We start from the raw sequence: 25650 nt of genomic DNA, 5'->3' as shown, positions 1-25650 counted from the left end.
ACTGAAACCAACACCTTTCCTATGGCCTGCTTTACAATCAGATGTCAACTTCTTTCTTGTCTGGGTTTGAACAGCTGATTGTAAGATGGCAGGCTCCATCCTACTGTGTCATTCAATCATCTGCTGTTATTTTGGAAAGAGTAAACTTACTTTGAGAAATAACTAGAAGATTGCAAATATAAAGTAACTGTATTCGTTAAAACAATATTTTTAAATGGATATAACAGAGTATGTAAAGTCTTAAAAAGCCAGTGCAGTGTATGTAATGTGTCAATGAAACTGAAAGAATGCCGATTTCAGGCTTGGCATTATAAAACTATGACAAAGTAAGGAGCGCCCACTTACCATTCACTTCCGTCTGTCTTTCACATCACTGAAAAAGTGTTTTCAAATTATGAGAATAACGATCACTGCCCTGCACCCCAGGCAGGAAAGTACACTGAATTTATAACTGGCAAATGGTACTTGCAGAAGCGAATTAATCAAATGTATACAACAGCAACTTCTGAGTTTAGAGCTTCACCCTTGAAAACTCAACTTCTAGAAACCTCACCACACACAGAGAGATGTTTCTTTATTTTAGGAGGAAAATGAAATTATCAGAGCAGTTTCACATGGTTTTACATACAAAAAAAAGGCACACCTGCACATTTTTTGACTCACAAACTTGTCTTACAAGTGCCTTGAAACAAATGGTGAAAAACTGGCTGGGACATTCAGCAACAATGCATTTGGAGCTTTCAGTGTTAACTGCAGCCACCATGTCACTCCTCACCCCCGCTACCAACTGCTGGCTGTCCAGTACAAGACTTCTTCCTCAAATTTCAGTATTCTTTCTTGAAGAGTTCATTCACTTTCAAGGAAAACACAGACCACTATGATGCTTCTTATGAATATCTGAATGAAAACCGAGGACCAGCTGTTCAGATTCAGTCAAGAAACCAATGCTGAAATGACAATCCTAAGCCTGGGGATAGTACAAAAATGGCAGATTCAGCTCCCCTTTAAAAAAAAATTTTAGAAGAGTATTCTTGCCATGTCTTCCCATTCTAGGACACCAGGAACACTTAATTGTGCACAGTTTGTTTACCTGTTGCTTTAAATCTTGTTTAGGCATTGACTTCACTTCTTACATAAAGGAACAAATAACTCAAGGACTACAATAAAAATGCAACAAAGAATAAAGTAAGGATTGACATCTTTGAGTTCACAGTAGAATAACATGGTTTCTTATAATCTTCCTTTGCAGGACTAAAACAGACAGTAGGTAAAATCCTTCCAAGTGCCCTAGCTACTTTGGCACCTTCACAGACGAAATTTAAAGCACTTACACAAACAGGATTAAATCTTCCAAATAAAACACAACGACTTTGAAAATTCTAACCAGTGATACATTAGTGTAAGAAAAGCATAATTCCCTTCAGCGACTTTTAATTCAGTCCTAGTGCAAAGGAATTCAAAATTACATAGCAAGTCAGTGTCAGGATAATGCAGTAACCTAATACCATCATTACAAGAAAACAAACCCACCCCAAAACAATGCTTAGAATTGCCTAGATTAGTTATCACTACTAATTATGAATAACTGCTATGTTGAAGAATCACAACCGTCAGAGTAAAATTCATTACACTGTAAAAAGCCTGCCCTGGAAAGGTTTATTCTCTATACTGGATCTCTGCTCTTAGCTCTTTGGTGAGGTAATTTATCAGCACTGCTGTTAACTTCTGCTGAAGACTAGCATTTCCCATTACAAGAGCAGTCAGCTGAGCAATATCGGTCCAGTCTAAGCGCCTGAGAATAACAATGGCTTCATCATACAGTTTCTGCTGCTCAGCAGGAGGCAATTCCAATAAAATCTGAGGAACTGGCCTGAACTGCCCACTGGTCATCCAGGCACCAAGCAATCCACCAAATGCTCCTCCTGGAAAAGAGAGAGATGTTACTCCTTACCAGTTAAGGAAATTCTATCCACAGCCTTCATCAACAATGTTCCCACCTTTATGAGAAATCAATGCAGAGTTGTCTCTACTTTAACTAGATTTACACAGGATGTTCAAAGCACCACAGCTATTTACACCCACAGCAATCACAAAGGAACTCTTTACACAATCAAAGCAAATAGCTTCAAGCCAGAAATCAGAAACAAAACAGCACTTCCTAGGGCAGCGGTCTCTCTTTAGGATAAGCTCTACTACTAAATAAAAACCATGCCCAAGGAAAACAGGTGACCAACAATTACTTTATCAGTGCCATTAAGACATGATCTCTTATTAGAGATTCCCAGACTGACCCAAGCTTTCTGCTTCTGTAGAGCCACATCTTTCAGCCTCCTACTCCCATGAAGTCCACCCCTCAGAAGGTGCTCACAGAGACCAAACACATCAGCTCTGTGGGGTTAAACACATTCATGCTCTCGTTTACCAAATCAACACTCCACCCACACTGCCCAACCCAGCTGGCCAAGAAATGCTCTTAATTAAGAGTCGTTCCAGGTCATCCCTCAGCAGAGGGATCCTCTATAGCTGATGTGATTGTGGCTGCTGCTTAGTCACCAGCCTTGCAGTCCTACACGGCTGTTCTCTTTTCAGAGTGACCAGTCTAACTTGCAACACAGTGCTCTCCAACAGCAGTTCACATGACTGACGCAGCTGCCCAGGGACAGGCATCCTGGTGGAAGGAAGGAGAACCCTCACAACAGTGGGGTTGTGATCAGAATTGACCTGCCTCCAAAATTCTCGCTGCCAGCGACTGCTCCTACAAAGTCATTTAGGCACTCACAGGCATGCAGTTTTTCATTAGACAAAAATTCTGTAATTTGAAGCTTTTACGCAGTTGGCATTTTTTCCCATGATACCACAGAAATACTTGAAAGCCTACAACGGCTGAATTCATCTTCAAGGGACTTTTATGAGAACATCAATATCTGATTTAGGGGCACTTAATGCAAAAGTCACTAGAAGTATTGATGTCTAAGTTCCTTGTCTATTGAGACAGGATTTGTTACAGGATCACACTTTTTCCCCCCAAGCAACACGTCCACAATCCATTCTTCTGAGAGCAAGCAGTCCTTAGAAAGCACAATACGTTGCAAGTTTCTCCAGTGACCACCGCAGATGGAAGGTAACTCATCCTTTAATTCCTGGTGCAAGGCAGCAATAAGGACAATCCCTGCTACTCAGTCCCATAGCAATAGAGGCTGTTTGTGTAAGTGAAAGTGCAAATGTCCTTGTAAACTGTCCTAAAACTCACTGAAGACCCAGCATTGTTTACCTATAAAATTTCAAAATAGTATTTTTGGCTATTAAGTAAGCTCTGTACTTGAAAGAGTAAATACACAGGTTCATTTTGCATTTTCTGTTACCACTCCTCACATAATATTTGTTTATTTTTTGTAACTCGATCTTGCTAACCCTCACGCAGGCATACTGCAATTCACTCCAATGCCAATAAGCCCATGAAAGTGCTGGAACTGCTTGCAGGAATAAGGAGCATTCAGGGACCAAGGCCCACATTACTTCAGTGACATGGCAGCTTTCAAACTAGAAAACTCTTAATTCAAGAGATACAGAGGCGAGACAAAGGAGAGACAACTCTTTACTATTGGACTCTGGCCTTCCTGTAATCTTCCATGCAAGGAAAAAAAAGAAAATGACAGGGAATAATGAATTCCAGAGGAAAAACTCAAGTTCACCACAAAGTGGATAGCAGGTACTTTTAAAATACAGAAACAAACACCATTTTTAGTAAGATCATTAGGAAAATGATCCTGTCTCATGCTAAAGCTAACCAAGAATATTTATTCACCCTCACTTCACACACCAATTTTTTTTCTTTCTTCTGTGCCATCAGGTACCAACATCCCCCACAACTGCTACGTCATCTCTTCTGCTTCTTCACCCCTGCCTCCCCCCTCCCTTCTTTTCTCCCCTACCACAGCACCGGAGCAAAGCTAGCACTAACAAGCTCAGAGCCCGTTAGTTTGCTGTTTCATCCCACACCCCAGGTACGGGTGTACCTCAGCAGATGGAAACCCACCAAAAGCAAATGATTTTTTAACACCTTGTTCAAAGGGTTTTTCAAGGTGCCACTATCTCAGCCTCAGATCTGGATAGCTTCCCTTTTCTGCACAGGAGTCAAAGTCAGTAAGGTCACTATCACCCTAGAAGTAAATACTGACACATGCCTTTCTGATGCACACCTTGTTTCTAAAAAGCCAACATACTATCTTCTAAAAAAACGACATTCTATGGCATCTTGTTAAAGCCCGGTTACATGAAATCTCAACACTGCATATCCCTCTCCTGCAACCCATGGCTACTACACAGACCTCCTAGTTTCTTCACTCAGGGAGTTACACATACTTCTTGTTCCTAAAGCAAAACACACTTACCTACAGCGATTCCAGGTGGACCTCCCATCAGACCCCCAATAAATGCTGTTGCACCAGCCATCAGTGCTCCCAGACCAGAGTGTTTGACAGCAGCTTTCATGCCCTTCACCTGAGAGAGATGGCAAAACAGTTGCATCACATCATCAACATCGATGGGCATCTTGGCGAGTTAAGACCCTGGAAAAGAAGTTTAAAGTTATCTTTTGATTGCTGCAACAGAAACTAAATCTTGCTGCTAAATTCAGGAAAAAAATGAATTCTGGAGTCTGTGAGACTAAAGGTGCACACTCAGTACAGGAAAAAATAAATTTGCTTTCCCTTTCACTTCTGGAAAGTTAGTTGAAGGTTACTGAAACTGCAAATGAAACCAGAGTAGACCAGAAAAAAAAACTGTTTCAGTAAAAAATTCAGAAAACAAAAAAATGGCAAGTACCATTAATGAGAGACTTAAGAAAATTTCTATCTAATTCTACAGCACATCGCCTTTGCCTTGCACAACTGCTGCACATATTCAGGATCATGTACAACTCCAGGAAAAAGGCAAAGCAGTCTCACTCTACTGCAAGTAGCAAATTTAACTGACAAGTCTGTCAGGTATTTTCTCCTTGTCCTAATTCTTGACACAAATCAGTTGCTTGTTTTCACATATCAGTTCTTCTCCCCATTTTGCTACCTGCTTAAACACTTCTACACTGATTTCTGAAGGCAAAAGGCTGTCTACAGCAACAAAGAAAAGCCTGAGGAAGCGAACAGATTTCAGGAGTCAGAGGAGAGACCTGGCACTGGGAATAAACGGGGAGCTCTGGAGACAGGGCATCAGAAATGCAGGGGTGTACGTGTACAGAGATCGGACTCAGATCAGACACGTGTACAGGGAGGCAGAGATGGGACCTCAGCCCCCTTACGCGCAGTGACAAGTCCCCAGCATGGGGCAGATACCTGGTCCCAAGAACAATCTCTCCGAGACCAAACCTTTCCCACCTTGTTCACTTGCTGCTGCTGCCCATCTAAGCCCACTGATTTCCGCAGAGGCCCACAGAGAGCATGGCTACCCATCACTGCTGCTGTGGCCACTGCTGACAAAAAGGGCAGCGGGGTATGCCTGGGTGAGGGTTCCAGCCCCCCACCCTGCAGGCATGGGAAGCCATGCTATTGCACTGACTATAACCATGAGAAAAGGCACACAAACATGACCCAGTTTAAAAAAAAAAAAAAAAAAAGATACAGGACATCTTTTTGGAATTTCTGCATATTAAATATTCTTTTCCACAGGCTGCTTGCCCTGTCACAGCAGGTAAACTGGGAGGCGTAACAGAAGCAAACACATGACTTAAAAGTTGCAGGTGCCAGCAAGTGTAGTGAGCAAGGAAAGAGGCTGCATGAAGAAACAATAAGTCTTCTCTGCTTTAAAAAAGCTTCTACCTGAAGAAAAATATTTTACCCCTTATTTTGCACCCAATATTTGCTTGCTGTTAAGCCAGTCACTTGAATCAAACTTTTTAGATATGGGTACTACGCTCTAACTTTGCCAGGCACCCATCCTGAATCTCAAGAGAGATTTGCAAAACCGGTGACCCCTCAAAATAATTGAACTCAAATGCAGCTCTTCTTGTGTACAGTGTTACACGATGCCAAGCACTGAAAAAATCCATCTTTGGCTTTCGGTTTGGCAAAGCAAGTGGATACTTTAGACTTTAACAGCTATTTTAAAGATAGGAGAACAGACAGAGATAATAAAAATATCCCCATCTCATGTTGCAAAAATAGGTTCAACACTAATGAAAGACACTGATTCAGACCAATGAAATCAGAGGAAAACCCATAAAATGCAATTAAGAAACTCCATCCCCATAGCAGAGTTGGAGAAGTGTTCAGTAAATAAGGCCCGAGGACTTGGCACTGAACAGTAAGAAAAAGCTTGATCATTAAGCAAATACCTTCCATTCTGTACACTGAGGAAAGGGTTTGCAGGGGGGAAAAATACTCAGTATGATTAAAAATATAATCACACATACACAGAAGGCTGAATTATTGTTGTACATGTAACTTTAGCACTATCGAACAGATGAGTGTTTGGTTTTCCAGCCTCTAGAAAACTTTTTATCCCAGTGCATGTGTGATACTTTCTCAGCCCAAGCCAACTTGTCTTCAAGTCCTTCTTGAGTAGATCTCCTCAATGTCCTCAATGCAAAGCGAAACCGGAGTGGTATCACATAATTTTTCATATTAATAATTAACTACTGTGAAAGCAAAAGCTTTCTTTTGCACTAAAATGGCTGACTCCAAATCATCTATGTCACTGCAGTATCCGAGCACTGCTGACACGACACAAAAATCCGAGTTTTGGGAAGGGACCACATATGCTCCATAGCTGCAGAGATGCAGTAGGAAATTCATCATATAGCTGCATTTCTCTCACTACTTCATCCATCCGCATGCCAGTCTAAGGAAAACATCAAAGTTCTTCATTTTACCACCGTTGCTTTTGGGTTTTTGGCAGGCTTATGACACAGCAGTGTATCAGAATGTCAACGCATGCTGGTTAGTGACAGCAGAGTGGCACACTCTGCTTCCAGAGTTATATGTTATCTCATTCAATATGATTCAGCCTCAAAGTAACAAACAAATGGCTGCTCTGTTCATTCTAGAAAAGTAGGAAAAAAACCCCAAAATATACAACTGGTACAGTTCACACGGCCAAGCCTAGAAATGGTAGAAAGTAAGATTATGTATTTGTTGTTTCTACCTTCTTACCAAAAGGTGAACAGATCGCCACTCAGATTAACGTTCACACCAGCACCAAGAAGCCTTGAGTGCTGCAGGATTCAGCTCCTGTGAGACAGGAACGGATCCATGCTTATTCTGCAACTCCTTAGCATGACCTCAGATTAACCCAACCACCGGAGTGCTGAAATGATTTGCTTCTTCTCTTTTGGCTAAATCCAGTTTGGCAAAACTCTTCAGTATGAAGGATCTGCGGCATGGCCAGGACAACACAAGTTAGAGAACTGACAACACAGTATGGCTCTCGCTGACAGTAATATAATCTGCTTTCCCCCAATCAAACTGACCGACTTTCACAATCTCCTAAACTGATCCAATACATGAAATGGTGTTTGTGAGCAAAGAAACCCAAAGCTGAAGCATCAGGTCCCTGCACTGCATAGAAGCTGGCTGTCCACGTAAAGCCACCCACGTTACTCCACACTGCCAATACTAGGAAGTCTCCTTACAGTGAAATGGCATCTAAAGCAGTGCAAAGGTGATCAGCTACTCTGGGTTTCTCCAAATAAATATAAAACAGTTTCATGACTAGATTCAAAGTGCAATTGGAAAACAGGAATCATACTGCTATCTGGTGGCATACAATGTGGCAAACACATGAATTTGTAATGATGTATTAGTCTCAAGGTAAAGCAGAAACATGCTAGAACTCAAGCAATTGTAAGTATTTTTTCCATAGTAAATTATTTTACTGCTTTACTCCCCTCACAACTTCCCCAAAGAGAATTTCCACTCACAAAATTAACATTTATTTGGGGTTTTTTTGGCTTGATCGAAGAAGGTTATTGGCACAGCAGAGCTGGTCCTGCTTAATTCCGAATGTGAGCATCACACTCAAAATTCTCATAGACATTTCAAGCAGCACTCATTTTCTCTCAACTCTTAAAAGTAATTCTATGATCTTTTAGCATATTCACTGTATTTTAAGTCCTGCAGTGAATTTTAGTCAATACAGGAGCTGATGCACAGCACATACAAGTTGGTGGGGTTTTTTTTATACTGTACATACAGGGCACTAGTGGGAGCCATCAAAACGTAAACCACGTATTAGAACACAAAAAGTAAACCCAAAGATTCCTACATTGAGCACAAAGACACAGATGAGTGGACCAACATTACAGAGATCTTTTATGAAGTCACACCATTATGAATTTCTTTGAAAATTTCAGGCTCTGACACAGAACTATGGTGCTCAACCAGACAATTTTCAGTGAGCATGGTATTTTTTTTAACCATACACCACAGGCCATGAAAGCAGGATATTTTGACAACACATTAACAGGTTGCAACATAGAAACTCCACAAAAGTATAACCTGCTACTAGGACAAGCAGCCAAACCCCGCCCCACCCCCCCCAAAAAAAATTAAATCAACAGGCAGACAGCTAGCTTTAGGCTAAGGAAATCAAACAAAAGGGTTATAAAGATCTGTAGCTGCAGACCTCTCAACACCTCACAGACTGGTAAGGCCTGTAAGAAGCCAACTGCAAGAATGCAGAGCACAAAGTTGTGGCTGACATGAACCAAATGATCAGAATCGCTGAGCGAGTAGAATAGGAAGATAAGCATATTTGAAAATGCCAGTGAACTACAAGAAGCAAGAATCCTACCCCAGATTAAAAGAAGCTGTAAGTTTTGTGTCAGAAGCAGAACCAAATGACAGCCAAAAATATTTATAAACTTTGATTGTGTAATTGACAAGTAAACAAAAGTGCAATTTGATTCTAGCACCGAACTATTTCCTACAGAACCCACGCATATGTTAAGCAACACTAGGAACATAAAATACTGGATTTGCATTAATGGAGGGGTGGAAATGTCAATGACATCTATAAAAATGGGCTTGGCTTTCAGAGGTGCTGAGTCCCCTACTGACTTCACATGGCATTGACAATATCCATTGCTTCAAGGGAAAAAAAAAACACCAAGAGTTTTGGAAAACAAAGCTGCTAAGAAACCAAGCTTTGTTGTATAACAGACCTTCCTTTTTTGATCTACTGCAGTTCAGTGGCTGCGTTCCTCTTCTCTTTGTGGTCTCCCCAAATGCTCATCTGAGGTGAGTAAAGTAAGCAATGATACTACTTTACCTATCCAAAGAGAATGGTAACATATGTTTCTATCTCATCTTTGAGCCTACACTAAAAAGTACATTCCTCTCAGACCTAGTTTATTAGTTCTTAAGAAGAAAAATAACATGGAAAGAATTGAAACAAGAAAAGGATCACATCATACGCAACTTACTGAAAGTCCTATTAATGCAAACAACAAAAAGAGGGCTGCCAAATTAATCTGTGGTGTGAACCTCATTCCAGCTCTTCCTTATTTAATACTCCCATTTCATTACCCTACTTTCACCTTCACAGAACGATAACTTTAGACAGGCAAAAGCCGTTTTACCTCCTGGGCTCACTGTCTCACTTATAGAAAAATAAACACCCTCCCAAATGTCCACACAGAAGGTACTCTAACCAGCACACAGCCTGGACAGCCGCTGAACTGTCCTCACAGTTTCTTATAACCTCTTAGTGAGTTAATAGGGTATACTCTTCAGTAAACACCTCTACAATGTGCACACATGTAGAATCACCCACAGGACAAATTCCAAACCTACCAAACAATGAAGACATAGGTCTAAGTCCTCTTACCAGGAGCTAACTTTGTCTTGGTGGACACCACACAGTGATAAGCAAGAATGTGGGGCAAGAACCTCCATACAACTGCTAGAAAGCATACATGTGATCTGTGTAGGTCTTCAAACTGGAGCTTTAAGACAACAGCAAATATTAATGCAAGCACAGATGCCCAGGAGATAACCCAGGGCAATTTCTTCTGTCTCAACTGTACAGCAACGGTTCTATCTATAGTGCAACTTTTTAAAATAAATATGAGATCAGCACTAGAGCAAAACCAAATGCAAAATACTCAGCAACTGAGACAGAGTAAAGAACACAACCTCAAAAACAATGGCGTGCAAAAAGAGATGACTTGATGATTAAACAGGCCAGAAGTTCAGTGACTATTTAAGTAATAGCTGGTGGATGGGCAGGCTATCAAGATATTCCTATCTACAAAGGAGGGCTGGCTCATCACTGATCCATATGCATACTGTTGGCTTGAGCAGCATTTCTGCTCCTGAATCACTTCCTGAAAATCTTACCTTTAGAGCCCAGCCAGTATTTCAAATCTGCAAAGCAGGTGGTCTGATTTAAATCATGACTGGCATCAGCAGCCAGTAAAACTTGGGTTAAATACACCAGTTTTAACCCTGCTCCACATTTGTAATTTTGTTATTTTGCTAAGGAAGGGTTCATTCCTCCTTACTGATGTAAAACATGCTGACTACCATTCCGGTCTCAGTACCTGGTACTCCTCTTTCCCAGCCATCAGGATTCACCACACCTACAAGTATTTATTGTAATAATATACTTATGTTGCTGACTATACATTTATTCAGATGTTCAATTTTTGAGTTTCGATTATATTATATGGCAAAGAAACTCACCTATTTGGTAGACAACCCAAACTCAATTGAAATGCATAAAAAAGCACTTTACAATTGTTTTTGTAAGAACTGCGACCTTAAAAGCATTGCTTACTTTCTTCTTTTGTGTATTTATCAAAGCATGTAAATTTATCAAGGTATTTAATTGGCTTGTTTACCAAAAGAGGCAACAAATTCACTCGTTATAGGAACATACTATTTCTAGGAACCTAGAAGCTGATTTTACAAGGCTCTTGGACGCCTAAGAATGCAGGTAAATGTTCAGTGGGAGTTACCTTCTTCTGCTGAGATTAAAGGAAATTTGGCACCTACCCTGTCTGGGCACTCAGGATACCCTGCTTACCTAGACTGCCAAATCCCAAAGTATCTGTGAAAGACTGGCCACAACTCCTTCAGTCCTTAAAATTTTTTTAGGCCTACCCGATGTCTTTCTAATCTATATATTAAGTGTGGAATTACTTTTTTTCATTCCCTAGCCAACTTCACCATTCTGAAGGCAGTATTTGAAAAAGTTACAGGTTGATTTCATCAGAGCTCATACTGAAGCCAAAACAATCAGACTTTCAGCTAAGAAAGAAAGAGCTGACACTTAGAAAGAACCTGATAGCATGAGGCTTTCCCTGTAGATACTTGGCACAGTGCACTGCAGCACTACCTTCGAAATCTGAACTAAGCCTGAAAATTAAAATGTTTTTCCTGACTTGCTACAAAAACATAAACTTCATCTCGTTAAAATTAATCAACATGTGCCAAATGTTTTAAAATTTATTAAAAACTTTATGACTAAAATAGGTTGAACATAAACCGTAATTATAAACTCATTCAAACAGCCGATATTTAATTGCGCTTCAGGCATTTTTTCATTTATTTGCCTACAGCGCCGGTTTCAGGTTTGCCATTGCTGCAAGGCCGGTACTGCCGCCAGGTCAACCCGGGCTAGGCCGGCGTGGGATGCTGAGGCCGGGGAGGGATGGGATGCCGAGGCCGCATCAATGTTCAATCCCATCTGAAGACCCTCACGGCTCCTCCCGCGATCCGCACGACGGCCCCGAAGCCCGGGCCGGCCTCGGCGGCCGAAGCCCCGGCGGCAGGTCAGGGCCCGGCCGCCCCCCCGGGGGCAGCCCAGGACCGCGCCGCAGGCCGCGGCCCCCCAGCCCCGCTCCCCTCACAGCGCCCGGCCTCTTCTGGAAGCGTCCCGACCCCTGCAAGCTCCAACCCCGCCGACAGCGGGCCGCGGGGAGCTCCGACGGAAGCGGAGGGCACGGCGGGGCCCGCCCGGCCAGGGGGGCCGCAAAGCCGGCGCCAAGCTCGGCCGCGGCCCTGCCTCCCTTCCTGCCTCCCTCCTTCGCCCGCCTACCTCAGCCGGCAGCGCGCACGGCCCGCAGGAGGCCGGGCAGGAAACGGCCGCGGCGCCGCCGGTACCGTGGGAGGAGCGCGGCCCAGCGGGGCGACCCCCGCGCAGCCCGGCCCCCGCCCTGCCCGCCCTCACCTGGGGGGCGGCGGCGGCGGCGGCAGGCCTGGGGCGGCGGGACCGGCTGCCTGTGCTACACCAGCTCCCGCCGCAGCTCCCGCGCTGGCTCCGCGGGCAAAGCGCGTAGCCGGGAGCGGCGTTAGGCGAGAGGTGCTGCCGCGCCGCCTCCTCCCCCCGCCTGCCCCCGCTGCCCGGCCGGGCCCTGCCCGGGAGCCGTCGCTTCCCCGCGGCTGGCGCGGAGGCCCTGTGGGCGGGAGGCGGCAGCAGCGCGGCGGGCCCGGGGCTGCGGGCAGGGCACAGGCCCGGGGCTGCGGGCAGCACCGTGCAGGCAGTGCGCGGAGCAGCGGTGAAGGGCTGCCCACGGACGGCTCCCGCAACACCGCACTGCGTCCCGACGCCGGCCCGATCCTGGAAAAGGCACTGCCTGACGTGACACATGCTGCCCTTTCCCAAGGATGGGTTATTAACGGAGGGTTTGGCTTTTGTCAGCTGAGCTGCTGGGATGATGTCCTTCCCGATTTCAGATAAACCCTCTCCCCCTCAGCTCCTTGCTGAGAGGAAGAAGCAGGATGAGGAAAAAAGGAGGAATGACTCACAATTTGTGCCCCTTTCCTGTGGCTGCACCGGGGACTTCTTAACCTCCCCATGCTTTATACGATCACATAAAATAACTCTCTGTGTAACAACTCAAAATGTTACAGGTCTGCTGGTGCTCTTGATTTTATGATTTGGATGTAAAAAGCAAATGTAATTCCTAAAATGAGCGAAGAACCAAAATGCCATGTACATTTTAAGAAGTAACACCCCAAACTTCAGCTGTAAGCAGCTTTCTAAGGAGCAGAATTAAAACAATGAAGTCTGCCAGCCATCAAAGTAAGGAATTTTTATCGCTTTATCCCAGACTTACTCATTACTTCAGTACTCCAGTTAAATATAAACACAGGTTATTAGGGCTACACCAGCAGGTATTTATTAGGTCTATTTTTTCTCTATGGTATAAGTTACTAACATGAAAATGTAAGGTAAGAGTCAGAGTGTATCCTTCAAGGATGTGCACGCTGCTGTAAATCACATTCTCAGAGAAATTGTGACTGTTGAAGTCAGTGGGAATCTGGTTATTGCAACCAGCTGGATGAAGATTTGATTCTCTAGGTAGTTACCAGCCAGCATGCGATGGCATGCCCCTTCCTCTTCTCGGTGAACTTGAACCAGCACATGTGAATCGGCACACTCCACGTTCCACCAAGCGTTCCGTGCGTTTGGGCTACACCACAGCGCAGCAGTCTATTTTTGGTCTGAGCGAAGCAGCAAGACCCATGACGGATTTTCTCCTGACTGCACGTGCTACCAGCCGGGCTCCATCTGCTGGCTCCCCCCTGCCCCCCCCCGCCATCGCAGGGCCCCGGCTATGTGCCTGCCATTTGGGAAAGGTCACCCTACCTGCGAGAAGGGACGGCTCTGCCGGCTGCATTCTCTTTTACAGGATTGCGTATTCTGGCTGGATCTGTCACTATAATTCTAGAGCGTATCTATGCATTTCAACATGCACTCCTAAATAACTGGCACCCGAGATAAACGTTCACATGCGTTCTAAATGCTAGGAGCTGGTGGAGTCGGAGCAGTTCAAGGTGGTCCTGCTGCAAATCCGATCCTGCCAATATTCTCCCTGTATTCACTGCAGTATGCTGGGCTCTTCTAAGTACTAGATGTCATTGCTATCCTGTATCTTAGTTCTCTTTGTCCGCTTTATCAGCACTGAGTCATTATTTCATTTCCTTTATGAGGATGTTTTACATCTTTTTCCTCTTCAGGTTACTAGAAACTCTACGCTTTCAAAAAAATCAAGAGGAAAAAAAATATTTTTTATCCCCCAAAATCCTCAAGTCATCTGCCAAAAGCAAGCATCAGAAATCAACCACAGCAATGGTGCCCTGGCATTCAGGTTTGATGAGCAGATTTATGTCAAGTCCTTCCCTAACATGCAGCAGAACCCAAAACAACTACCAGCCAGTTCAGCATGTCCTCAGTGTGCTGGGCTCACTGCTTATTTTCACAGCTTTTGACACACTAAGAGATAGGCCAAGGGGCGCTAGGGACAATTTCAGCTGGAGATAGGCTGTTGCTACCAACAGAATGATTCATTCTGTCTTTCAGCTTGCTCGTTACGGAGTCTCAAGAAAATGCCCATCAGAAGCAGGCTCAGTCTCGAGGTACTGTCCAGAAATAACCAATGCAATTTTCTGAAATACCTATTACCTTCAAAAGAGACCACGAAAGGTGTTTGTTTTTCTTTTCAAACTAGGCATTTAATCTTGTTGGACAGAAAAAAAGCTGTTTCTCCAAATTTTTTTCTGTGCCAAAGGTGCCCAGCAAAACCACAAGGATTAAGCAAATGTATGTGCCAGACTCAGTTTTGTTTTATCTAGTTGCATTTTTTTTCGTTAAAATCTTTAACTTTCTTACTGTCACAATGGCAGAGAAAAAACATTCAAAACTTGAGGCCTGCACAAATAACACAGATCCATTTGCCTAAGTTTGCAAAGCATCTAAAAATACTCCTGAGATTTCCCTTTTGTGTCAATGTGTTAACTTGGATATGGGCGAGGATGGTTTAATTTACAATGTTACAGCAAAGTAAGGAGAAAAGAAGAAAAAAGGAAGAAATGCCATGTGTTCCCCAGAACGTGTGATGGGAACAGTCCACAGAGAAGAAAGGAGATGGAAAATGTAACAAAGCAGGTTTCTAATCATGTCCAAGCTTAGGAGGGCATGAGATTTCTATCAGTTTCCCCAGAAGTCTGGGAAACCCTATGCTGCAGGGAAGAAAAGCTGCTTTGCTGATCCATGTCTTACATCTAGGGCTCTAGTCAACCTACATCTCTCCCTTGATACTGTAATACCCCAGTATGGGTGCTCCTACAGGGTCGCAGCAATAACAGCATCTGTTCTGAAAGTCTGCCGCTTCTGCTTCATATTATAATTTGAACCTTCCCTTCTTGACAACACTACAGTTTTGTAACTTCAGAGTTTGTCTTATTATACAAAATGGTGAGCTTTGCAAGATCAAATAAGGGACAACCTATATCGAAACAGAAAATGAATATAAAAAGTAATGCTATAGCATTTAAGTCCTTAAACAGAGCCACGTAATCAGGGATATTTTGCAACTGCAGAATGTCTGTTTAAAAGGAGTAAGAAAAGGCAACATTTCTAAAACCAGGAACGTAACTCCAGTTTTCACCTGTTAACACTCTTCACCTCTTAGCACGCAGGTGTAAATAATACACTGAAAATGACCGAATCACAGGAAGACATAATAGCAGGTTACAGAGATCCACTACAAGCAAAGCATATGCTTGATGGCAAATCTTTTCCCCATTTCCTACATTAGATATTCATCAGGGTCTGACTTCTAATTGAATGCAAATAAAGAATATAACAGGTTTTTGCATATGAAGTGAAGATATAGAACATCTGTCTCTTCACAGCCTTTCAATGTACCTTATGTGACATTAACCAAAGAAGGTTTGCCTCATCAGCTTGTAGGAAATGGTGAATTTGAAGAACAGTGTGACTGAACTAAATCATTCCACTGCTGCTGTAAAAGGTGCTTCTTTGATCTCCTCGCGCACTCCTAGGTGATAAAATGCCAAGTTGGGCAAAATCAGTTTCAATGCCAAAAAGATGGACTACTGGAGCAGAAGGTCACAAAACACTATTAATTGCCTTATATCATCTCAGTCTTGAAAGATGATCCAAAAATACAGGCTGGTGCTTTGGAATAAAGCACACATTGCTAGCTAGCACTATCCAAGCAAGCTGTTAAAAGATATTTAAGGCATAACCTTAACTGCAAACAGCATACCTATCTTCTGTTCTTTTAGACTTATTACAGTAGTCATTTATGCTGGTTTTTTACTTCCTCAGCAACCTAATTCAGTAATTGTTTTACTGGTACAGAGTAGCCATTTTGTTAGCTTTTCAGAAAAAAGTTACAGCAAATCTGAATGCAAAAGTCGGTGCCATGAAATTAGCGTACATGTTTATATGTCACAGCATGTACGAACATTGAAGTGGAAATAAAATCCTAGTTAAAAAATAGCCACACAAAATACCTGCAAGGTTTCCAGATAGGAGCTAAAAATAAAGAGAATCTCCTACAACCACTTCCTCCACTCATCACTCTTGCAGAATGTATCTCAGTGCACCTTTCTTCAAACCTCCAATTAAAGGGCACACATAAAGTAGACACAAGTTCAAAATCAGATCTAAAATGCATCTTGTAAATTCAGTTAAGGAACAAAGCATTCTAGTGTCAAGGGTGGAAGGATGACACTTGAAGGTGTCTAGAATAACATCAGTGATAGATTTCCAAGCTCGGTGCTCTTCAGTGGTGTGAGAAATCTGTACCATGACTTGGTGCTTGTGGAGTCTGAGAATAGTAAATGTTCAGCTACATATAATTCTGGCCCCAGACATACAGTACTTTGGCGATGCAAAGAGTAAGCGCAAAGAAGCTGGCTTGAGTCCCTTCAGTCAAGGGTCCTTGGCTGACTTCGCTTCCAACCTTAGACCAGCCTCACCAGTGCTGAATGAGCGCCCAGATTTTACAAAGCTGTTAGTCTAAGTTTCCCGTTCTTCAGGGAAGACGGAACAATTCTCTCTCCAGCCTTCCTGGGTCTTAGTTTTGATAATGTGGCAAACAGGGGAGCTCGCAGCCAGCTAGGCAGTAGGGTGGAAGGGAGGGGGCCAGCTTGATTTTCTTTTCTCACGTGACAGGTTGGAGACAAGAAGGTGGAAAGGTGAATTTGAATCACTCTCTACAATGACGGAACAGATTCAAAGCTTCCAGAAGTCACTACAAATACTTGAATGTGTTACAATGGGATTTGCAGACTTACAGTTTAGCTTGTTACATTTTAATACTGCCTCCTGGGCCACCTCTCTGCTTCACTTGCAGATCACAAGGTTGTCACCACTTGGGATCGCATAACGGCCATGTGGCTACACGACAGGGTTCTCTAAAGAGCTACTGCTAAGCTAAGTAAAGAGCAGGGCAGTGTTTATACCGTATTTGTATTCGTCCTGAGTTTGGAAACAAAAAGAACTGGAAACTTTGCAAACTACAAAGAGGCCCTTTGCTGGCTTTCGGCAGAGCTCAGTTTGGGAACAGCTGCCTTAAAAACGTCGCAGATGACTGTCTCAGGAGTAAAATGATGTGCATTCAAAACTGGTAACGGGCTTAATTTATAAAGATCAGGTAATGGCAAATGGCTTTACTTACAACAGCGTGCATACACGCAATCATGAGAGCCAAGTGCCACTGGAGTAGAGGGCACTGAGCAAGCAGATGACTGAATGCTAGAAAGGGAGAGGGCTGGGCACAGCCCCTTCTCTGTGATAAATTCCAGGGGATCTTTCATTCTGCCCTAAGCAGACAAGCACTAAGTTCTCAAAAGTCTGTCAAAAAGACTTACAGCAGGATGTGCCAATCTATACCATGGAAGAATAAAAGGCTAAGATTTTGCTGCAATTAGGATAAACAACTGTCTTTAATTTCTGTCAAACAGTACATGTGCCCCTTTGCTAGTATTTGTGTAAAATGTTGTTAGGGTACACGTCCACAGCCAGCATTATTACTCTTTTTCTCAACCTACACTCCCATCATGCCTCATAGAAAAATCCATGGGGGATGAAAGATAAAACCGAGTCCAAACCCTGAGAACAGAGCCCCATGAAAGCAACAAATTATAAACTCTACTGAAGAGATTTTCTTCAGAAAGATCACAGGTCTCATGCTTTAGTCATGGCCCATTCCTTTGCCAGCAGGTTCAGAGGGAGTGATCTGTGAGAGCTAAGTGATTTCTTTCAAGTAAGCTGCTCACGATGACTACAGAAACCTCAAGGATTACAGTGCACAAACAATGGGAGAAAAGCTGCTTCAAATAATACACCCAGACAATGGAGTTGCCATTATGGGTAGCAATGCAAAATATGGACAGGGATTTAAATGAAACGGGTGATATCTGTATACTTTGGAGGGCTCACATGTGCCAAATTTGGCAGCGTGAGTGTTCATATTGCTTGTTGCTCCACCCCTTGAACAATGAGGCTAAACCCCATATGTGCAGGAGTTGGTGGAGCACAAGCAGTTTTGCTAATCACACTGCATGCAAAAGCAAAAAGACAAAAGAAACTAGTAATGCTTAGACTAGCATTGGGGAAATAATTAAGCATGAATGAAATATTGTATGTGGATTTGAAATGAATGTTCTTGGAAACAATTGTGCTGTTTCAGTTGTGCTGCTTCCCCCCTTAAGTTTCACAAAGTAATTTGCATGTCATTTAAATAAATACCATAAATTATTGCAAACTTTTTGGTTTTATTTACATAAAACAAAAAAATCATTTCCATTATTGTTTGGATTACCTGACAAGAGTGAAATGCAAAGGTCTGAAAGGAAACTTGTCTCTCCCCAGAACATTACAGACTTCTCATACGTGAGTGAGCCAGAAAGCAGGATGACCCCATTTTTAGCTTTGCCTTACGTAGGCAAGTAATGCCCTGTACGTGTAACAGAGATGCAGGATCAGGTCTTCCAGTTGAGCCAAGCTGGGGCTGCAGGCTGGTCATGGGTACTGGTATAGGCTGCCTTGCACTTGTCAGGGTTTCATGGCCCTTCATGAAAACAACAACAGCCTCAGCACTGCTTGGCTGCTGGCTAAGCTTCCTTTTTCCGGGATAGCTCAGGTTTTTTGCAGCTTAAGCACACATACCAAACAACAACGCTGCAGGCATACTGAACTTGCACAAGCTGCCCGACAGCTCGACAGCAGCTGCAGTGGACACTCAGTACAGCTTTCACACGCTGGGAGGTTAGGGCACCACTAACTCACGTTTCTCTGATGAATTCTGTTTCTCTTCGAATCATAGGAGGGTTAACTTCAACCACCACAACTTACAAGGTTCACGCTCTTCTCTGATGCTTATATTGTTTTCACTTCCATTCAGCGCTACCCACAGATCACCAATTTCATTTCACCTCTGAAAAACATCTCTGCCTTCCTTCTTGACTAATTACACTTTTTCTCAGAGTGCTTCTCAAACCTGCTTTCTTCTTGCACCCCATCAAGGGGTCAACACCAGCCAGTTCAGAAACCTTGACATACTGTGCATTCAGACCATTAAAAATAAATCACATGATTGAAATACTGAAATCCAGAAAAAGGTGAGGTGAGTGCAGGGCAGTCTGAAAAGTTCGGAAGGTGCGCAGCCCCCTGCAGGATCATATGGGCCCTCCTGGCCACCGAAAACTAAGTACAGGTACCATCACCTGAAAAGCCAAGTGACATGACCATCTGCAAAAGGAGGCAAAAGGAGGAACTGAATATCTAGCATAAATTTTAGTGTTCTGGCTGTAAGACATTAAATGATCATCCCGGCTTCTGACCCATGAAGACTGCCTGCAGGGTTCTTCCACAATGTTTGTATTTGCATCTGGTTGCTCTCTCCGCTCTAAAAGGGAATCCAACAAATATTGTCTCTTCTCACATGACCGTGGGCTGCTTTTCCCCATGGTCTGTTGTTAAATATGCCCAACATTACAGACTGCAAACCAGATGCATTCATTACACAGATGTTCTTTTCACAGAAGAGTATCCTGTAGTCTCTAATTTCTAAGGCTCTTTTCTTTTTACAAACCAAGGGATTCAACCCACTTCCCACCTTGGATATAAATGCATTTATTTTCCTTGACTTTGCTTAGTGCAGTTCTAAGTTTTGCTCCACCACAAAGGAAGTAAAGTTGACTGGGTCTAACTTCATGATTCCCAGATATCACTAGGGTGTGCTGTAGATCATGAAATTTCAGTAAAGCACAGTTAACAGGGAAAAATCTAGCTGCTATACTAAATATTTTAATTACAAACACAGAAGCAACTCAACACTGACTCCAATTCCTTTGAAAACACACTCAAGAGAGGTAATATAACACCTTCACAATTTAAAACATTTTTGTTACACAGGCTTGGTAAACACAGTGTAGTACACAACAGAAAACTAAGAGTAGGGCAGATAATCACTATGTGCCTAAACTGCACATAGGTAACAAATTCAGGCAAGCAGTCTGATGGAAATTGAAAAAAATGGGATTAGAACCAATACCCATAACAAACCAGGTAACAAGCAATAAAGGACTCTTTGTGGAAAACTTCCTATGAAAAAAAAATACGAGACTATTTAAGTCACTGGAACTCGCAAGGGTATGGCCTGGGGATGTAGTCAGGGGCTGAACTGGTTGTTTTTTTTTACACAAAATAATGTGTATGAGCAATGGTGATGAAATTCCCAGTGAGGATAACAGTAGAACTGAACCAAATTCATCACAGGAGACTGCGGCACCTGTCAGGTATCACCTCTTAGAACAAGGGTGCCCAGCACAGAGTGACATGGGGAAGGGGACCACAGCCTTTGGAGGAAGGAAACTTCCACCCACTTCCAGCCCCAGCAGGAGGTGGGACCCCTTGCTACAACCTACACCCAACCAGCTGCTCAGCGCTCGGGAGGAAGCATCTTCCCGCTCTCGCACCTTTCCTTCAGCCCAGGAAAGAAACATATATCCTGGCACTGTGTCCTTCAGTGCCCACCAACTCTCATTAGCCATGGAGGGCTGTATGTGGGATAATGAACTCAGCACAATAAGGATGCTGAATCAGAAGAGTTTTTAAGCACAAGCTTAACTTTAAGCATATATTTACACTAACAACCACAGACTCAAATGCAAATTTTAAAAGCACCTATTTAAACACGAACAAAAGCTTGAATGGTTTACTGGGCTGAGGCCCCAACTGTCAAGACATATCCAGTATGACATAGTTAGCAGTAACAGCAAACAGAATATCAAGTGATGCTTCAGCAGGCTGTTTGAAACTAGTTTGGTAGTCTTACACCATGAACTATGTATTCATTATTATAACAATTTGTATTACTATTTGTAGCATCTAGGGAACCCCAATCAGGGCTCTATTGTGTTAGACTGTACAAGCACAGAAAAATAGGATGGCTTTTATAATGAGTACATCACAAGCCCCACTACCATAATTAACATTGATTAGCATCAATGCAAACAGCATGGGAAGACAAAGATTGAGCCAGTTTGGGAGTCGAGGTACTCTCCCACCCTTTAAGGTGGCTCCTCCGGTTCCCAACTGCAGAACACAGGGGAGGCTGTTTTGGTGGGGAAGGCTGCGGTCTCCAGTGCTCCCAGTTAGCAGCTCCCATAAGCACATTCTAGGACACAGGATTCAAAAAAACATCTTTGTCACTTACTAATCCAGTGTCTATCACAGACAACTATATCACACAACCCCACCCTTAAAATTATGATGTACCATTGTAATGTACCATTACAAAACCAGTTAAGAGTGCTTTCACTTCTTACTCAGGGTGTACATCTCTGTAAATGTTACTCAGTTGGCTGAAACAGTTAGACTATACTGTCTATCTCTACACTTCAAATTAAATACTAAAGAAAGACTTCTATTTAATGTTATTAGTCTGAAATGGAATGGCTAGAATGGATGTAGAAGAAGAATCAGTGTCAGACTTTCAGAGCATGCCAATCAACTAAAGCCAACACACCAGTACCAAACCTGCTCCCAAACGGCTGAACGGTGGATTTGCCCTGCTCCCCCAAGCCCCCCTCCCCAGCATGTGTTATCTTCCCCAGTACCATTGTGGAGCTGTATGATCGCAACTACCGCCACCAATTCTGATCAAAAAGGACAGCTGGCAACCTCGGATCTACTTAATGTGTTACAAAAAGACCCAAAAAAATCCAGATCCACTTTAAACAAAATCTCAAAAGAGTGACCTTAAAGGACATGGGATGTGGAGCTGCATGTAGTAGACTTCCTCCCTCCAACATAAGGAGCCCTTCCTAGATCTGTAATTATCGTATGCATCTTCTAATCTCAGGCCCGTGGCATTTTCCCAGGTTTGCCTTTGATACTAAAGCAGTTTTTCCTATCTAACTGTAGGAAAGCATGTTGATAGCTTTGTAATGGCAGCAAAAAAAAGACAGTATTTTTAAATGGGTAGTGTGAAATTATAGGGTTGGATATTTTGATTGTGTTAATAAAATTGCCTTCATTAAACAAATGAGATTCAAGACCTAAAACTTTCCTATGAACCATCCTCCGCCCAAAATGTTTCTGCACATTTTTATTGCATAACCTAATGAAATACAGCCACCTTGAATTCCACTTTCATGTCCAGAACCATGGAAAATTCACCCACAGAAAATGCATTCACACTAGAAATTTTGTTCGGTTCTCCACGACGTCATCGCTTATGTCATAACCTAACCTGCAATCTGGTGTATCTTCAGACATCTCAAGATGTATCTTAAGAATTCTCACATGCATTGAACAGAACACGTAAATATTTGCAGGATTATACTGTAGCTACAACTTCAATGCAATCGGGATGTGTTTACATGCTTGACTGTAGTTAGCTTCCAGTGTTTTGCTACTTTTTACTGTTCTGGTAAAGTTTCCTAATTTTTGAGCTACTCTCTACAATTTCACTCACAGGGACATGAAAAATAATTCTATAAAGCCTAAAAATAAACTTGGTTCTGTTAAAAAATTCATCATTTCACTCCAAGGCTTCCACCAGCTGGGCTTGTCTGCTTTAGGTTTGACACCCCTGAGAGCTACAAGCATGACTTATAAAGATGAGCAAGTTTACATGAGAACAATTAAGAGATCCTTTTTTAAAAAAAATCTTTACTTTGACAAAATACTGTCCAGGGCACTTATTACTGGGAGGCATTTATTTTTGGCAATCTTTCACTCACTTTTAATACCATACTTATGTTATTTTCAAATTTGGAGAGGTAATATCCAAATAGATAGGCTGCTCTATGTGTACTTCTTTCAGGTTTGCTCATTACACTCGTTAAACTGTTTAATTCTCAAGGATCTACTGGAGATACAGTGAAGACCCCCTGAACACCAGTTAAGAATAAACCTGTAATGAGAATAAATTACACATGCATATGAATTACTACAAGTCCTGTAAGGAGTGAGACCTTTCTACATAAACATCTGCCGCGGAATTAAATCTGATACATTAATAAAAGCCCTCCCCACCCAAATCAAACAATGGAAGTGTAACAGTTAGCCAATCAGTTAAAAGAATAAACCTTTTAAATAAATAAATTTGCGCTTCACCAATTTATGTCACTGTGGTACTTAAGGCGAAACCTTTTAAAGGAATAGATTTACTGTGCATACAGATCTCCACTGGGTATGTGTAATTATGCAAAGGAAAGGCATTACTTTTAAAGTGGATGAATGGCTGATACTTTTTGATTTACTGCTAGAAACAGAAAAATGGTAATGGCATGAAATAAGCATTTGCAAAACCGTTTTGGCAGACGGAAAATGTTTGATTTACCTAGGGCATCCATCAGGTTCTATATTTTAGATCAAAGTAGATAAATGGAAAGGCAAATGGATATTTGGGAAAAAAAATCTACTGCTTTTCTGTCAGCTGTGAAAGTTAAATGTTTGGAGGGGGAAAAAGCCCAAGGCTCTTTGGATGGAAGGAAATCACGATTCATCACTGCTCTAGCAACTATAGCTTCCTGCATTTACCTGGAAAGGTGAGAATTGCATGGAAGTAGCTTAAACTTTCTCATTCTGGGCCTGATTCTGAGAGGTAATTTGAAGGTGGGTGCCTGGCAAAGCTCAACATTCGCACCCGACACTGGAAATGGATAATGCGTACCCTGCATCTTACTTTCCTCTCAACTCCAAGTTGTTCACTCTTTTTCTGTCCTCTTCTGGATTGAATTCATGTTGGCAAAGAAAATATGTTCCAGACAAGACATACACACACCCAAAATCGAAAAGCAGCGCCTTCTCAGATCCTTTAAAAAATTCCGTGCAATAGGAAAGCACACTGAATGCAGAATAAGACTTACTGGGCAATTATCTGTGACAAGCCAGGAGACTGAAGAACCAAAAATCAACTTCTTCCTATGACAGAACTATTCCTAGAGGTTCCTAGTGAAAAGCGTGATTTCTGAGCATGCCATGAGCCTGTTCTGAACTCCCTCTATACTGAAATGCACCACCAGGAGCCGTGTCATCGATGTGTTGTGTCCAGCCCTTAAAGCATCGCTAGACCTGTGGTATATGTGTCACACAGATGGCCTGAACATGCACAGTTAATCTGAAATGTCTGGGACACATCCAGTTTGTTGTGCTTGTGAAAATCCACAGGAGGGCACATGCACAAGAGCCACAGCCACATCAGATTTACCACGAGTGCATACCATGGGAAGTGGGCATTTCCAGCAAGTGGCCAATTTGCTATACCTGCCCAGTAGAAAGGATTTGCTCACATGCCGAGAAAAGGCTGGCATTACCAGACATCTGGAAATCTTGACAAACATACTAATCCTTGAACATAACCTCTTGACAAAACAGCTGGCTGGAGGAGGACACATCTGCGATATGTCCCTCTGCCTGCTCCATCAGGGAATAACACAGAGTAGGGTGTGGTCTTTCAGTTCTATCCCCATCATTATGAACACGAGTAGCAAATCCATCAGTTAACTTCTGCATCCATTTATTCTGTGGAAGGGTTGCCCAGCTCTTAAGAGGCCAAAGACCAGTAAAAACTCACTTCTTTTGCCCAGATAGGTAAAAAAGCCAGCAGGACTTACAATTACACAATAACAGAGTGCTGGCTGCTCTCTAGGATACCCGTTTCATACATTTATCATAGCAAAATTAGTAGATAGCTGCTCATGCTGACCTACATGGCCTGTATTTTTAACTCCGTAGCTTACTTTTGACCACTGAAAATACTGGAACAGGTTACCGAGAGGCTGTGGAAACTCCATCCCTGCAGATGTTCAGTACCTGTCTGGACAGGATCCTGAGCAACCTGTTCTGGTTGACTGTGTTTTGAGCAGAGGGATCGGTCTAAATGATGCTCCTTCCAGCGTCCACTGTTCCGGAATTCTGTGGTGAAAATCTTTCCCTTCAATTTTGTAGGTACACTTGCCTTCCAAGAAGTAATTAATTGATCATACCTCTGCCATAAGCCATGGTTATCACTGTATACAGAGAGTTCAAAGATGCTGAGTTTGTGGAGTGGATCAAATCCTCTGCAGTGATCTCCAGTTATCAACAAAAAATGGCCCCCCAAAAATAAGAAATTTTACCAACAAAAGGGTCCAAGAAGGACGATGCTAGCTCTCTGCTGCATTCCAATACCTGTGACTAGGAAACAGCCCTTATACATCAGGCTTTACATACACAGCTCCACAGAGACAAAAGCCAACCCATCTTCAGACCTGGCCTAGCAAGCCTATATGCCCCCCAACCTCCCCAAGCTTATCTTTAGTTAAGCCTTTCAAACAGCAACCCTGCTACAGACTTCCACATACATAAACTCTTAAAATCCAGACTGAAGAGTGAGACTGC

General features: G+C 42.7%; 1 protein-coding gene across 5 annotated transcripts; it reads right to left on the bottom strand.

Annotated features, from left to right (window-relative positions):
• Positions 1–559: 559 nt before the first annotated feature.
• Positions 560–12533, bottom strand: C15H19orf12 (chromosome 15 C19orf12 homolog). Of its 5 annotated transcripts, none has more exons than XM_037408752.1 (3): positions 12166–12533; positions 4392–4500; positions 560–1922 (listed from the first exon to the last, which is right to left on the bottom strand). In XM_037408752.1, exons 2-3 carry the CDS (start codon positions 4489–4491, stop codon positions 1657–1659), a joined length of 366 nt encoding a protein of 121 aa, XP_037264649.1. In that variant the 5' UTR covers positions 4492–4500; positions 12166–12533; the 3' UTR covers positions 560–1656. The 5 variants fall into 5 exon arrangements, with proteins under 5 accessions (XP_037264649.1, XP_037264652.1, XP_037264650.1 ...); XM_037408755.1 differs by having other exon boundaries at positions 4392–4568; positions 12166–12281; XM_037408753.1 differs by lacking the exon at positions 12166–12533 and adding an exon at positions 12034–12159 and having other exon boundaries at positions 4392–4568.
• Positions 12534–25650: the final 13117 nt, after the last annotated feature.

This window comes from Falco rusticolus, chromosome 15 (genome assembly GCF_015220075.1).
Source record: "Falco rusticolus isolate bFalRus1 chromosome 15, bFalRus1.pri, whole genome shotgun sequence".
In the NCBI taxonomy this organism is placed as follows: domain Eukaryota; kingdom Metazoa; phylum Chordata; class Aves; order Falconiformes; family Falconidae; genus Falco; species Falco rusticolus.
The sequence above is the reverse complement of the archived record's forward strand: the minus strand, read 5'-3'. Positions and strand labels throughout refer to the sequence as shown.

What these genes read in the sequence shown, in the direction of transcription:
- C15H19orf12 (XM_037408755.1), bottom strand. Translation starts at nt 4,551, where the DNA reads ATGCCCATCGATGTTGATGATGTGATGCAACTGTTTTGCCATCTCTCT. An exon ending in TCCACCTGGAATCGCTGTAG is followed by an intron (nt 1,923 to 4,391) that starts GTAAGTGTGTTT and finishes TCTCTTTTCCAG; the next exon opens with GAGGAGCATTTGGTGGATTG.